The sequence below is a fragment of the Scyliorhinus torazame genome, chromosome 13, assembly GCF_047496885.1.
Source record: "Scyliorhinus torazame isolate Kashiwa2021f chromosome 13, sScyTor2.1, whole genome shotgun sequence".
NCBI lineage: Eukaryota > Metazoa > Chordata > Chondrichthyes > Carcharhiniformes > Scyliorhinidae > Scyliorhinus > Scyliorhinus torazame.
The window spans coordinates 41,498,663-41,515,722 of NC_092719.1; the positions used below are offsets into that span (position 1 = coordinate 41,498,663).

The 17,060-nt window shown below is 43.4% G+C and overlaps 1 protein-coding gene across 1 annotated transcript in view; it reads left to right on the plus strand.

Moving 5' to 3' along the window:
• LOC140387994 (transcriptional regulator QRICH1-like) overlaps positions 1–17,060 on the plus strand; it is a 72,791-nt gene that overhangs the window by 22,504 nt on the left and 33,227 nt on the right. The window contains exon 2 of the mRNA XM_072471439.1: positions 14,377–15,417. Within this exon, the coding sequence (XP_072327540.1) occupies positions 14,386–15,417 (1,032 nt within the window). The 5' untranslated portion in view covers positions 14,377–14,385. The remainder of the gene's footprint in view (positions 1–14,376; positions 15,418–17,060) is intronic.

The following is a 17,060-nucleotide window of genomic DNA, read 5'->3' on the forward strand; positions in this document are numbered from 1 at the left end:
ATGTCCTGTTGTAACCTGCGACAACCCTCAGCACTATCTGCAACTCCCCCAACCTTCGTGTCATCGGCAAACTTACTCACCCACCCTTCCACTTCCTCATTTAAGTCATTTATAAAAACGACAAAGAGCAGAGGTCCCAGAACAGATCCTTGCGGGACACCACTGGTCACCGACCTCCAGGCGGAATACTTTCCATCCACTACCACTCGTTGTCGTCTTTTGGCCAGCCAATTCTGTATCCAGACAGCCAAATTCCCCTGTATCCCATGGCTCCTAACGTTCTGAAAGAGCCTACCATGGGGAACCTTATCAAATGCCTTACTGAAATCCATATACACCACATCCACTGCCCGACCTTCATCAATGTGTCTCCCTCCAATCATCCGGTACTACTCCAGTGGAGAGTGAGGACGCAAAGATCATCGCCAACGGCGCAGCAATCTCCTCCCTCGCTTCCTGTAGAAACCTTGGGTGCATCCCGTCAGGCCCAGGGGACTTATCTATCCTGATGCTTTTTCAAAATTTCCAGCACATCCTCCTTAATATCAACCTTTTTGAGTCTATTAACCTGGTCCACACTGTTCTCCTGAGCAACAAGGTCCCTCTCTCGTGAATACTGAAGCAAAATATTCATTTAGGGCCTCCCCCATCTCCTCAGACTCTAGGCACAAGTTCCCTCTACTATTCCTGATCGACCCTACTCTCACTCTGATCATCCTCTTATTTCTCACAAGTGTAGAACGCCTTGGGGTTTTCCCTAATCCTTCCTGCCAGGGCTTTTTCATGCCCGCTTCTAGCTCTCCTCAGTCCATTTTTGAGTTCCTTCGATTATGCCTCATCTTTGAATCTAAATCTAATACTATCTCTAATTTCCCTTGTAAACCATGGTTTCCTTTCTATTCTTGCGCCAAATAGGAATATACAACTTGGAGTTCACCCATTCGTTCCTTGTATGCCTGCCATTGCCTGTCCACTGTCCTTCCTTTCAGTAATGTTTCCCAGTCTATCATAGCCAACTGATGCCTCATACCATCATAATTACCATTATTAAGATTCAGGACTCGAGTCTTACAATCAACTACTTCACTGTCCACCATATTAAAGAATTCTATCATATTATGGTCACTCATCCTCAAGGGCCCTCTTACAACTAGGTTGTCAACTAATCCTTTCTCAACGTATTGGCCCAGCCATACAGATACTGCATTGTCTGTGCTAATATCTTTCCTCAATGTTGTATCAATATCTTCTTTAATCATCATTGCAACTCCACCACCGTTTCTATTTGTCCTTCCAAAAACTGAATAGCCCTCAATGTTTAGTTTCCATCTTTGGTCACCTTGCAGCCAGTTGGTACAGGTCCCAATGCCCCAGGAATCTGAAACTGTCCCCCTCACACCATCTCTTCAGTCACGTATTCATCTGATATACCCTGCTATTTCTACTCTGACGAGCACGTGACACTGATAGTAATCCTGAGACCTTTGAGATCCGACTTCTCGACATTCTTCCTAATTCCCTGTATTCCGCTTTCAGGACCTCATCACATTTTTTACTTATGTTGTTTGTACCAATATGCACCACAAACACTGGCTGTTCCACCCCCCCCCCCCCCCCCAACTCCAGAATGTCTTGTAACTGCTCCGAGACATCCTTGACCCAGCACCAGGGAGGCGACACACCATCCTGGAGTCTCGTTTGCTGCCAAAGAAACACCTATCCTCCTTACAATTGAATCCCCTATAACTATTGCATTTCAATACTTTTTACTCTTCCCCTCTACGGAAAACCAAACATGGTGCAACAAATGTGGCTGTTGCAGCTTTCCCCTGAGAGGTCATTCCCCTCAACAGTATCCAAAGCGGTGTATCTGTTTTGCAGGGGAATGGCCACCGGAGATTCCGGCACCAGCTGCCTAGTTCTCTTGGTCTGCCTGGTGGCCACCCATACCCTTCTTGCCTGTGGAGTCTGAGCTTGTGTTGTGACCACCTCTCTATAGTGCTATCCATGATACTCTCCACCTAGCAGATGCTAGGTGTCCCCAGCCACCGCTCCAGCTCTGAAACTTGGGCTTCCAGGAGCTACAGCTGGAGACACGTCCTGCAAACGTGGTCCTGGGAACCGGAAACGATCCTGGTCTCTCACATGGAGTAGGAAGAGCAGGCCACAGCTCGGAGCTCCCCTGACATGTTTTGCCCTTTAAATTAGATTTATCCTTTCAATATCAAATAATATTAACTAGGGTTCATTCTTCTCTGCTTGTTATTATAGAATCTCCAAAAGTACTCACCCAATCAGCTCTTTTGATTTGCTGGTTCTGCTTCCAGATTCACATTTCCTTTATCCTCCAAGCTTGGTTCCCTAACTATTATCCTTTTCAGTTATTTAAGTTACAGCTATTTTGACACAGCCCCTAATATCAGTTACTCCCCAACCAATCAGCTTATCGCTTTCCTGTGATGTCACTGTTGATTTTTTCTTCTTCAAACACAGCGAGCTGCTTGAATAGTTTCTGAGCCTCGAGAAAGCTGTTTCGATATTCTCTGCTCCCCGAGGTAAGTGCAGGCCCCGAGCCTTGCGTTCCCTTTATCCTCCGCTCCCAGTAGAGTGTCCCTCGCAGGTCCGGTACACTCTGCTGCCTGAAACAGAAAATACTGGACAATCACAGCTGGTCTGACGGTATCTGTGGAGAAAGAAGGGAGCTAACGTCTCGAGTCTGGATGACTCTTTTACAAAGTTGGAGAGAACTGGAAATAGGGTCAAGTTTATACTGTTGTGGGGGGGCATGGAGCCGGTGGGGCTGGATACGGGACCAGTGATAGGTGGAGATTGACAAAGAAGTCGTGGACAGAAAGACTAAAGGATGTAAATGAGGGTGATTAAGGCTAAGAAGGGTGCTGATAGTGGCACAGAAGGAGATTAGAATGTATGAATGGCAGAACAAGAGGGGTGGGGGAGGGGGAATAATAGTGAGGGAAAAACGGATCAGTGGAAGAAATGAAAATACATTGGAAATACAAATTGGATGAAGGTGGAGGAAAGAGTTCAGTGTGAAGTTGTTGGAACTCGATGTTAAGTCCGGAAGGCTGTGTCCAGAAGGCTGCAAAGTGCCTAAACTGGAGGAACTGCACCTCATTCTCCTATTGTGTTGGGCTTCTCTGGAACATTGCAGCAGGTCAAGGATGGACATTGGATGTGAGAGCAAGGGGGAAAAAAAGTGTTTAGGCCCTGGGATGGTGAGCAGGGAGGATGTAACGGGACAGGTGTTACACCTTCTGCGATTGCATGGGAAAGTGCCGTGGGAAGAGGGTGAGTTGTTGGAGGTGACAGAGGAGTGGACCAGGGTATGCCGGCAGGAACAGTCCCTGCAAAATGCTGATGGGGGAACGAGGGGAAGATTTGTTTGGTGGTGGAATCATGCTGGTGTTGGCGGAGGATGATTCTTTGAATGCGGAGGTGGGTGATGTGCAAAGTGAGGACAAAGGAGATCCTATCCTGGTTCTGGGAGGGAGGGGCGGGGGTGAGTGCAGAACTGCGGGAGATGGGTCAGATATAGTTGAGAGAGCCCTGTCGTCCATAATGGGAGGGAAACCACCATTAAGGAAGAATGAAAGCATGTCAGCAGCACCATTCTGGAAAGTGGTATCATCGGAACAGTTGCGACGGAGGCAAAGGAACTGGGAGAATGGAATGGAGTCCTTGCAGGATGTGGGCTGTGATGAGCTGTAGTCGAGGTAGCTGTGGGAGTCGGTGGGTTTGTAATGGATATTAGTGGATGGTCTATCACAGAAAATGAAATAGAAAGGTTAAGGAAGGAAAGTGTTGGAGATGGACCATGTGAAGGTAATAGAGGGGTGGAAATTGCGAAATTAATACATTTTTCCAGGTCCAGATGGGAACATGAAGTGGCACTGAAACAGTCGTCGATGTACTGATAAAAGTTGTGGGATGGGCCGGAGTAGGACTGGAACAAGGAATGTTCCACATACCTCCTAAAGAGACGGGCAAAACTGCAGATACCCATGGCCACACCTTTGGTTTGCAGGAAATGAGACATATTAAAGGAGAAATTGTTTAGTGAGAGCACAAGTTGAGCCAGACGGAGTAGAGTGGTGGTGGATGGGGATTGTTCAGGCCTCTGTTTGAGGAAGAAACAGAGAGCCCTTGCAACATCCAGATGGGGAATGGAGGTATAGAGAGATTGGGCATCCATGGTAAAGAGGCAGTTAGGGCCGGGGAACTGGAAGTTGTTGTTATGATGTATGGTATTGGAGGAATCATGAATGTAGGTGGGAAGGGACTGGACAAGAGGAGAGAGTATGGAGCTGAGATGGGAAGAAATGAGTTTGGTGGGGCAGGAGCAGGTGGACACGATGGGCCTACCGGGACAATCCTGTTTGTGGATTTTGGGGAGGAGGTAGAAGTGGGCTGTCCTTGGTTGGGAGATTGAGACTGGAAGCTGTGGAGGGAAGATCTCCAGAGGCAATGAGGTCAGTGACAGTACTGGTTTCTGTAAATCTGAAATAAAAAGCGGGCAGCATGTGTGGAGAGAGAAGCAGTTAATATTTCATCTCTGTTCTTTTGTCAGAGCCACTCCTTTTAATTCACAAAATGTAGACAATGCTGGTCAGGCCATCATTTATTGCCCATCTCTATTTACCCTTGAGAAAACAGTGGTGGACTACGTTGAATAACTGGGTGATATGCTGGGCCATTTCAGAGGACAATTAAGAACCAATCACATTCACGTCTGGAGTCACATATAGGCCAAACCAAGTAAGGACAGCAGACGTTTAAAGGGCAATTAGTGAACCAGATGGACTTTTATGACAATCGGGTCATTTCATGGTTGCCATTACTGATCATTCCAGATTTATTTATTTAATGGAATTAAAATTTTCCAACTGTCTGGGGGATTTGTCTTTGGGCCATTCGCGCAGGCCTCTGAGTTACTAAACCAGTAAGAAACAGTATGCCACTGTTCCCCTGTTCAGGTGACCAGTAGAAGATATTAATCAATGTTTTATCCTTGCTGATGTCGGAGTTGAAGAGGAATTATGCCAACGGTATATATGTATTGAGAGGTATTATTGTGCTTAAAGGGATCATATAAGGATACTTTTGCAAGATCCAAAAATTCTAAAGGATACTTAGTTTTAGTTTTTCATTTGAAGCATGAGTTTAAATTCTTGAAAGAAAGGCATTTTGCTGATTCTTCAGCTATTTGGAAACTTGCAACAGGGCACTCCATTTTCCACCACCATTATAGAGAAACAATGTGCGTAAAGAAATCCGATGCATTATAATTTGATTTAAAACCTTTTTTACACCCAGAAACTAAAATCCACTGAGTATTGTGCATGCAGGTTGTTTCCCTCATCATGGAAGTCAACTATCAGGATATCCTGGTATTTTCTGCAGAAACTGGGAGCAGCACCATTTTCCCTGTAGCTTGTTCACGATCAAGAAAATTGGGGGAAGATGCAAAATTCATAAATCGCCCCTCCCCATATCAAATGAAATTCAGTTATTTATTAATGATGTTCCAGCTTCAGATGCACATACATGATTGAAAATTTAGACACTTCTTATTCACCAAATCAATTGTACAATTGTAAAATGTATCTTGAGCTTTCATACTTTTGGGCTAAGAGCTGAGCCTATTTAGAACAGATACAAAATCTTCAATTGAAAGGTCTCCCAGATGACCATTGATGGATGTAATGTTGCTACCTTTGATATACTTGTAGAAGCTGTTCTTATGTAAATGTCATTGAGGGGATAGCATCTAGAGGGTTAATGCAGAAAACTAAAGCTCTGGGGGAAACTGGATGTGAATGTGAGAGAAGCTATTTGAGGAGAAAGGAGATGTGATTTATTTGCGATTGGCATTGTAAATGAACTGTTCCATGGACTGCAGAGGGCAATAGAGTGGTTAACAGCATTGAAAGGGCTAGAGAGGTTGACGAGCAGCAGCAAGCTCCGGGTCTTTGACTGGAATAGTCTTGGGTCAGATCAGAAATTCGATTGGATGGACCTGCAGTGCATAGTTAGCTGGCATGACGCCTTAAAATACATCACGGGGAGGTGTGGAGTATGACAGTAACTGCGTAGGTTGAGAAGTTGCGAAAGACATTTTGGGAAAGAATGAATATCTGAAGGTGTTGAGAGGTTGACAGCATAAATGAACATGGGCCCAAAAATGAGAAGTTGGGTGGTAAGGGTCTCCGTTTGAATGAATGTGAAAAAATAAGTTTAAAGGGAGAAAGAGGATCAGAGGTTGAGAATTCTGTGAAGAGTAACTCTCCTCCTGACTTCACAAAGCCCTGTCCACCATCTACAAAGTCAAGCATGCGATGGAATATTCTCCATTTGCCTGGATGAGTGCAGCTCCATCAACACTCAAGAAGCTTGACACCATCCAGGTCAAAGCAGCCAGCTTGATTAGCACCCCATCTACCACCTTAAACATCCACTTCTTCCGGTACTGATGCAGAGTGGCAGCAGTGTGCAAAATCTATAAGATGCACAGCAGCAACTCACCAAGGCTTCTTCAATAGCAATATACATTTAAAAAAAAAAAAAGGAATTTGGTATTGTAAAACAAGACATTATTAACGCAGTATTAAAATCTTAAAAATAGATTATAATTACCCCTTAAACAATATTACCCAATACAGTAAATACAAAACCCTTAATTACTATCTCAATTCTCAATTAAACAACTGGAAAAAACAGCACTCAACTATCCTACTGTGAGAGCAAAAGGCCTTCCTTGTGGTCTAAGTGTTAGCCAGATCAGAACTCAAATCCAAAGCTTTTTCACAATGTCTGAATGTCTTGGCTCAATCAAGCAATGACATCATCTTCCCAAGCTGAAAAAAATTAACTCCCCAGGCTGAAAACACATGAACTCTCCAGGGATTCCCCCGTCAAACAATAGTGCATTAGCCCAGGCTTTTGCAATAGTAATTTCACCTCTGGCTCCTAAAAGCTTTCTGGTCTTGCAAAACACGATTCTTTTAAAAACATGATTACTGCAGTCAAACGCACTAACCCAGGCATTTCACCCTTAATTTGTCAAATGTTTATAATCCAATATATCTAAAATCCTGCATTCATCATCACATCTGTGACTGAGTATTAGGTAGCCATTGTGCCATGACGATAATGACTTCTGGTCTGATCAATCTTTTGTGCTTTCCCCAACACCCTGTCACTGACTTCACCCACCATTGGCGACCTTCAGCAGTCTAAGGTCCACACTTTGGAATTCCTTCGCTAAACTTTTCTGCCCGTTCATGTCCCTCTCCTCCTTTAACCCATGCCTTTGGTCATCCCTCTTAATATTTCCTCCTGTGCCTTGGCATGTAGGTTTGCTTTGACACCTTGGGACTGCTGTTTTTATAGTAAAAGGACTATATAAATCCATGTATTTATTTGTGTTTCTATAATTTGTTGCAATTTTAAAATGCTGCCTTATCATGACAGTCCAATCAAACAATTCATTTTTGAATATCGTTTGTGCATTGTCTAATGAGTTGTACAAATGTAAGTAACCAAAAAGTGGTGATGTCTCTTAAAGTTGTGTGATAAGGTACTGATCTCTTACCTGCTTTTTTTGGGGGGGGGGGGGGTGGCTGCAGGGGCGGCTGCAAGGCATATTGTGATGGGCTGTAACATCCTAGCCCATGTTACTTTTCCCCCCAAATTTTTGGTACTATTTCACTTCAATCAGGTGGCGCCCTTGGCCATGAGTTTGAAAACTTTTTTCACATCAAAAAGTTTTGTTTAAGAAACTGACTAGTGTACTGCACCACTGAAGTTATTAAATGGTCCAGTGTGATTTTTAAAAAAATGTAAATTTTTGTCAATATTTTAAATTTGGTTACTCGCAAGTCGAGGACCTTATTAAGAATATTTATTTTTATTGATAAACTCATTTTCAGTTGAATGAATAAAACTGCACCCCAGATTATCACTCCTAAATACATAAAGGAACACTTTTTAATGAAACAAAAAATTGCAACCTATTAGGTTGCCCGATTGCTTGGAAGATTTTACCTTTGATTATGCAAATATATTTTAGTGGAAACTTGAACTGTAACTTAACCAATGCAGTCTCGTGCAGTTTCCTGATTTCATCCACAGTGGAAACTCCCAACCCCTTCGCTCCAGATTCCTGACCATTCCCCTTCAAAACAAGTATACCGTTTTGGATGCTGTTGGGGGGGGATGACCTACCGGGGAAGGCCCTAGCGGCCAGGTCTCTGGCACTGAGTCTGGCTCTGGGGCTCAGAAGGGAAGGGGGTAGAATAGAAAAGCAATAGTTGTAGGAGATTCAATGGTTAGGGGAATAGATAGGAGATTCTGTGGTCGCGAGCGAGACTCCCGGAAGGTATGTTGCCTCCCGGGTGCCAGGGTCAGGGATGTCTTGGATCGTGTCTTCAGGATCCTTAAGGGGGAGGGTAAGCAGCCAGAAGTCGTGGTGCACATTGGTACCAACGACATAGGTAGGAAAAGGGGTGTGGAGGTAATAAACAAGTTTAGGGAGTTAGGCTGGAAGTTAAAAGCCAGGACAGACAGAGTTGTCATCTCTGGTTTGTTGCCGGTGCCACGTGATAGCGAGGCTCGGAATAGGGAGAGAGTGCAGTTGAACACGTGGCTGCAGGAATGGTGTAGGAGGGAGGGCTTCAGGTATTTGGATAATTGGAGCGCATTCTGGGGAAGGTGGGACCTGTACAAGCAGGACGGGTTGCATCTGAACCAGAGGGGCACCAATATCCTGGGAGGGAGGTTTTCTAGTACTCTTCTGGAGGGTTTAAACTAATTTGGCAGGGGAATGGGAACCGGATTTGTAGTCCAGCAACTAAGGTAGCCGATATTCAGGACGCCAAAGCGTGTAATGAGGCAGTGGGGAAGGGAACACTGACAAAGGAGAGTACTTGCAGGCACGGAGATGGGTTGAAGTGTGTATACTTCAACGCAAGAAGCATCAGGAATAAGGTGGGTGAACTTAAGGCATGGATCGGTACTTGGGACTACGATGTGGTTGCCATCACGGAAACTTGGATAGAAGAGGGGCAGAAATGGTTGTTGGAGGTCCCTGGTTATAGATGTTTCAATAAGATTAGGGAGGGTGGTAAAAGAGGTGGGGGCGTGGCATTGTTAATTAGAGATAGTATAACAGCTGCAGAAAGGCAGTTCGAGGAGTATCACCCTAATGAGGTAGTATGGGTTGAAGTCAGAAATAGGAAAGGAGCAGTCACCTTGTTGGGAATTTTCTATAGGCCCCCCAATAGTAGCAGAGATGTGGCGGAACAGATTGGGAAACAGATTTTGGAAAGGTGCAGAAGTCACAGGGTAGTAGTCATGGGTGACTTTAACTTCCCAAACATTGAGTGGAAACTCTTTAGATCAAATAGTTTGGATGGGGTGGTGTTTGTGCAGTGTGTCCAGGAAGCTTTTCTAACACAGTATGTAGATTGTCCGACCAGAGGAGGGGCAATATTGGATTTAGTACTTGGTAATGAACCAGGGCAAGTGATAGATTTGTTAATGGGTGAGCATTTTGGAGATAGTGACCACAATTCTGTGACTTTCACTTTAGTAATGGAGAGGGATAGGTGCGTGCAACAGGGCAAGGTTTACAATTGGGGGAAGGGTAAATACGATGTTGTCAGACAAGAATTGAAGTGCATAAGTTGGGAACATAGGCTGTCAGGGAAGGACACAAGTGAAATGTGGAACTTGTTCAAGGAACAGGTACTATGTGTCCTTGATATGTATGTCCCTGTCAGGCAGGGAAGAGATGGTCGAGTGAGGGAACCATGGTTGACAAGAGAGGTTGAATGTCTTGTTAAGAGGAAAAAGGAGACTTATGTAAGGCTGAGGAAACAAGGTTCAGACAGGGCATTGGAGGGATACAAGATAGCCAGGAGGGAACTGAAGAAAGGGATTAGGAGAGCTAAGAGAGGGCATGAACAATCTTTGGCAGCTAGGATCAAGGAAAACCCCAAGGCCTTTTACACGTGTGAGAAATATGAGAATGACTAGAGTGAGGGTAGGTCCGATCAAGGACAGTAGCGCGAGATTGTGTATTGAGTCTGAAGCGATAGGAGAGGTCTTGAATGGGTACTTTTCTTCTGTATTTACAAATGAGAGGGGCGATATTGTTGGAGAGGACAGTGTGAAACAGACTGGTAAGCTGGAGGAAATACTTGTTAGGAAGGAAGATGTGTTGGGCATTTTGAAAAACTTGAGGATAGACAAGTCCCCCGGGCCTGAAGGGATATATCCAAGGATTCTATGGGAAGCAAGAGATGAAATTGCAGAGCCGTTGGCAATGATCTTTTCGTCCTCGCTGTCAACAGGGGTGGTACCAGGGGATTGGAGAGTGGCGAATGTCGTGCTCCTGTTCAAAAAAGGGACTAGGGATAACCCTGGGAATTACAGGCCAGTTAGTCTTACTTCGGTGGTAGGCAAAGTAATGGAAAGGGTACTGAAGGATAGGATTTCTGAGCATCTGGAAAGACACTGCTTGATTAGGGATAGTCAGCACGGATTTGTGAGGGGTAGGTCTTGCCTTACAAGTCTTATTGAATTCTTTGAGGAGGTGACCAAGCATGTGGATGAAGGTAAAGCAGTGGATGTAGTGCACATGGATTTTAGTAAGGCATATGATAAGGTTCCCCATGGTAGGCTTCTGCAGGAAGTAAGGAGGCATGGGATAGTGGGAAATTTGGCCAGTTGGATAACAAACTGGCTAACCGATAGAAGTCAGAGAGTGGTGGTGGATGGCAAATATTCAGCCTGGATCCCAGTTACCAGTGGCGTACCGCAGGGATCAGTTCTGGGTCCTCTGCTGTTTGTGATTTTCATTAATGACTTGGATGAGGGCGTTGAAGGGTGGGTCAGTAAATTTGCAGACGATACGAAGATTGGTGGAGTTGTGGATAGTAAGGAGGGCTGTTGTCGGCTGCAAAGAGACATAGATAGGATGCAGAGCTGGGCTGAGAAGTGGCAGATGGAGTTTCACCCTGAAAAGTGTGATGTTGTCCATTTTGGAAGGACAAATATGAATGCGGAATACAGGGTTAACGGTAGAGTTCTTGGCAATGTGGAGGACCAGAGAGATCTTGGGGTCTATGTTCATACATCTTTGAAAGTTGCCACTCAAGTGGATAGAGCTGTGAAGAAGGCCTATGGTGTGCTCGCGTTCATTAACAGAGGGATTGAATTTAAGAGCCGTGAGGTGGTGATGCAGCTGTACAAAACTTTGGTAAGGCCACATTTGGAGTACTCTGTACAGTTCTGGTCACCTCATTTTAGGAAGGATGTGGAAGCTTTGGAAAAGGTGCAAAGAAGATTTACCAGGATGTTACCTGGAATGGAGAGTAGGTCTTACGAGGAAAGGTTGAGGGTGCTAGACCTTTTCTCATTAGAACGGAGAAGGACGAGGGGCGACTTGATAGAGGTTTATAAGATGATCAGGGGAGTAGATAGAGTAGACAGTCAGAGACTTTTTCCCCGGGTGGAACAAACCATTACAAGGGGACATAAATTTAAGGTGAAAGGTGGAAGATATAGGAGGGATATCAGAGGTAGGTTCTTTACCCAGAGAGTAGTGGGGGCATGGAATGCACTGCCTGTGGAAGTAGTTGAATCGGAAACCTTAGGGACCTTCAAGCAGCTATTGGATAGGTACATGGATTACGGTAAAATGATATAGTGTAGATTTATTTGTTTTTAAGGGCAGCACGGTAGCATTGTGGATAGCACAATTGCTTCACAGCTCCAGGGTCCCAGGTTCGATTCCGGCTTGGGGTCACTGTCTGTGCGGAGTCTGCACGTCCTCCCCGTGTCTGCGTGGGTTTCCTCCGGGTGCTCCGGTTTCCTCCCACAGTCCAAAGATGTGCAGGGTAGGTGGATTGGCCATGATAAATTGCCCTTAGTGTCCAAAATTGCCCTTGGTGTTGGGTGGAGGTGTTGAGTTTGGGTGGGGTGCTCTTTCCAAGAGCCGGTGCAGACTCAGGGGGCCGAATGGCCTCCTTCTGCACTGTAAATTCAATGATAATCTATGATTAATCTAGGACAAAGGTTCGGCACAACATCGTGGGCCGAAGGGCCTGTTCTGTGCTGTATTTTCTATGTTCTATGTTCTTACAGTCCTTAACACACAGTATGGTAGAAGAAAAATGTAATTTCAATGCATTGGCTGAACAACAAAGAAAATAGTGTAATGAAATATTAAGTTTTGTGCTTTCACAGACTAACTCCATTATTCAAAATTAATTGTGTGTAGGAAAGATTAATTTGGGTTTTGTATCCAAAGTTAATAATTTTATGAAGAGTCTTTGGTTGCAGGGATGGCTAGAAGTTGATGTGACATTAAAATGACTCGAGTGATTGATCAGTCAACTATTAATATACATGGTACTGACATGTGAATTTACACTGAGTTTAACGTCACTAGAAAGTAATTCCACTCTGGATAGATGTTGACTTGCACTGTAAACTGACTTGAGGTGCTAGTTTGGCACTATAAGTTTGGACATCAAATGAATACAAATTCAACGTGGTATCATACCTGGTTTGCAAAGTGCTTTGTTGGACCATTGGTTGGTTCTTTATTCGTTCTTGGGATGTGGGTATCGCTGGCTGGGCCAACATTGTTGCCCAGCCAGTTTGCCTAATTGCCCTTGAACTGAGTGGCTTATTCAGCCATTTCAGTGGCGGGTGGGGCGGGGCAGTTAACAGTCAACCTCATCGGTGTGGGGGGGCCAGGATTCACATGTAGGCCAGACCGGGTAAGGGCGGAAGATTTCCTTTCCTGAAGGACATTATTGAACCATATGGGTATTTACGGCAATGGTTTCATGGTCCTCATTAGACTTCCAGATTTTTATTGAATTCAAATTTCACCATTTTCTGTGGTGGGATTTGAAGCCAGAGCACTACCCTGGGTCTCTAGATCTAGTCTAGTGACATTACCACTACCCCACCGCCTCTCCACAATGCAGGAATGGGTATTATTTAAACCTAAATCTTAAACCTTGAAATGTATGAAAATTAGGAATTCTGCTGTCCCTGCTTACTTAGAAATTTAAATTTCTCATTATTGGAACAGAATTTTCCATATGAGTGCACCTAGATAGAACTCTCCCTTCAAAAGGCTAGTCAGTTCCAGCAGATAAGAGGTAAACAAAGTAAATAATGTTTTGCCTGGCTAGAATCTGAACTGCAGCTCCTTGTCTTGGAACAGCAGCCAAAGTGTAAATGCACCTTAATTAATTTGTAGGACAGAGAGGGCATGATATGGCACACCACTTACTTTGTACTAGGTTCATTTAGTTGAAATTTGCTCCAGGGCTGTAAGGTTGGCAAAACAAAGCTTTTTTTTTTTGGCTTTCAGAGGGACTTGGCTGCCTCTGGTGCTGATTTCAATGAAATTCCATCGTTGCAAACTTAGGCTAAGACTAGCAGTGCGCAGTTCCCTTCAACCCTGCACATACTCTGTTTTATGTCCAATCTTTAGCAGAGATTAGTTTCTTCCAACTCCAGTGCATTGCCATTATACCCATTACCATAGAAGCCCCGTCAATGACCACCTTCTTTCATTAATCTGTTTTTCTAACATTGGCCAACATTCCTTCATCCGGCATTCAGAAATATCAGATAATCCAGAAAGCTACAACCTAAATTCCCCATAAAGACAAGTACATCCATTATCTCTGTCCTTATGAATTCTTTGTCCCCGCTGTGAATCGCCTTCAGAATAGTTTACAAACCCCTGATGAACTTGCCCTGCCTTATGTGGGAAATCTCCAGCAGAACCCTCATTTCTTTGACACTGGATGAGTAACTCTATGTCTTCCATTTTTCTGTCATGTTGTGATCTTGCAACCATTAAGTCTTTTGCGGTTCTCCTTCAAAACATTGCACCCTGGATCCCTTCGGGGAACATCTTTGTGTCTATTTCTTGCACTTTAGCCAGCAGTCTAATGTCTCCCTTGAGTCTCTGACTAGAATGGAATCCAGTCCTCAAGATGCAGTTTAATTCTGACTAATTCTGACTTCTGTTTTGGTGTACAGTTCAGCATGCTATTGACTTTGCTGCTCAACATTAGTTGGAGAGTTGACTAAGGCTCCTAGATCTCAATCCAATTTGTGCAGTGTGTTGGTGTTGTCTGCTTTTCCTTAACTATGTACGCTGTGTACTTTCGTATTAATTTGCATCTGCCATTGTACTGCATCATTAAATCAGAGACGTCTTACTAAGATTATTTGGATTTGAAACTTAATTCTTAAATGTAGTTAATTTCAAATGAAAAATTATTCTTAATATTATTTCTCTAATGTACTTTTCTTTTTTAGTTGCCTAAGATGAATCATTCATTGGAGAATTCAATTCCCTATGAGGAATATTTACGAATGAAAGCACGGACAATACCACAGCATCGCATGAAGGAATTCTTGGATTCCATGAATGGCAAAGGGTCTGAAGATGTCCAGCAGTTTGTTCAAACTCCTGTTACAATGTATCAACAAAGAGGACACTACATATACATGGACAGTGCTGATGTTGCTGGATCATTGCTCGAGTTAGCTAGACCTATTAGTTCTCCAATTCAGCAACATGTGTCCCAGGGATCACCACTTGGACAGCAGCAGATGCAGTCTCACCATGTACAGGCACAACAAGTCCACCAGTTGGAAATTCAAACAAATCACCAATCCCTGCAAGCAAAGCAGATGCAAGCCCAATTGCAGTCGCAGACTTCTTCTGAAGAATCACATTCTGGCAGTCAAGCTGTCAACTCAATAGCACAAGAAAGAAGGCCAAGTTCTTCAGGTGTTCCACAGCCTGTGAAGAAAAGGAAAGTTGATTTACCAATTGAAGAAAGTTATACCATGAGTCAACCTTCAGTACAAAATACAGTGACCACTGTGCTTGCTCTGTCTTCTCAGGCTCAACAGCAAGGTTACATTCCTGTTCGTCAGGAACTGCTCACAGTGGACAGCAGTCAGTTGTACGGTGTTGTTCCAGCTACCACCTCAGCTACTGGCCCACTATCCAACACTGAATCATGGACAATATATACGACCCCTGCACCTTGCTCAGATGGCCAAACTGTACTCCATTCTGCAGTTCCTCACAATAGTTGTAATTTAGTCCAAATTGATGAAATTCCAATGAGCATGACTGGGATTAAAATAGAAGAAGACAAGGATAAGACTCAAATCCTGTCAGATGGTGGCAAAAACTTACAGGATAAAATGATGCACCCGTCTGTGACAGCTGCGTTCTCAACACAGTTTGTGAATGTGAATGGAAATCTTCATATTCCTGTTACGATACAAGCTGGTGGAAGAGCCTATCAGTCTCTGAAATACTGGGATCCACAACAATTACAGGTATTCCATAATACTGTAACCTTTTATGCACATGATTGTTCTGGTAAGTGTCCTGCATTGGTTGTAAAGTAAACCAACGAAGTAACGTAATTTGAGATCCTTCTCTGCTTGTTATCTTGAACAACAGAATGATAATTTGAAACTTAAAGCCTACTATAGTTATACATTATGGGAATGAGAAAAGCTTCCTTGGTTTATGAAATTAGATTTGTATTAGGGTGAGGTAACTATCCCAACACTTTTTTTTATAAAAAAAAAACTTCCACTAAATCTTTAGTTTCAAATGGCAAGGGACTTGAAAAGCTCTAGGTAGGTATTCCAGCACCCTGGGTAAATGGTATGCATGTCAAAATATTACAAAGAATTTCAGTGCAAGCTTTAATTGCCATTTATCTGGTGCACCATGCAAATTTGTTTTGGTTCTTTAGAATAAGAACAACTCTGGAACACAGTGCGAGAGTTGGAAGCACAACAACTCACTCTCCATCTAGATCCTTTGGTACACCACAAGGAACAATTGGATAAAAACATTAGATAAAAAATTTTGCCCTCACCAACTTTCTCGCAAGCTTGCATTTTGATACCAAGGAGTTTATCATGGAGGAAAGCAATCTTTCTAAATATCAAATTAAAAAAGAATAATGGTGTTTGAGCCATAAACTACAGAGTATTCTTTGATGGTTGCAGTCGGGTATGACTCAAGTCCAGGGACACCATTCCTGTCTGTGAAATAGGTTTGGCCTTTGGTGCAAAGCTATTCATGATTCAGTGATGCCAAACAAGTAGTTTTTCAGCCCCGAGTTACTTTCCCCTTTTTGTTAAATCTCGGCATCTGCACCTCAACATATTTTCCTTGATACTCTTAACCAACAAAATTGTATGAGCCTAGCTCGGTTGACCCAACATCTACAGTCTTTTGGAGGAGTGAGTTCCAGGTTTCCACTACCCTTCATCCTTTGTGTGCTTCCTCCCCTCTCTCTTTCCCCCCCCCCCCCCTGCTCAATTAGAGAAAATTGTTCCTCTATCTACCTATCAAATACATTTTATCAATTTAAATACTTCAATTAGATCAACCCTCAAGTTAAGAGACTACAAGCCAAGTTCATCTGGCCTCTTAATTTAATCTTTTAAGCCTTGGTATAGCTCCGTGCATCTGCACTGTACTCCAATATATCTTTCCTGAGATTCAGTGCCCCTGGAAATAAAGGTTACCATTCCGATCACTGTTTTAATTACTTTGTGTCTGTGCACAAGCTTTTGCTGATTTGTATACATTGACACCTAAAAATGTCTGCTCCATAACTTCTAATATCTCCATGAAGAACATACTGCAACCTGACATTCTCTAATCCAAAGTCGTAACCTTGCACTTTCCCACATTGATTTCCATCAGTCATGCTGCCTTCTAGCACCAACAGTTGGAAAATAATGAACTTACTTAATGCCTGTTCAGTTGGGACGGTTTCTCACACTCATTTTCTAAGGCACATTTTTGTTTGCAGATAAATGTAACAAGTAGATTCTTGTCATGTTTGACTTTATTAATTGAATCACAAAACTAGGAGAGGGGAAGATTTGGTGTAGCTGTATAAGCTACAAATGTTTAGAAACTCAAATGTTTTTCCAGTACCATACTTTGTTTT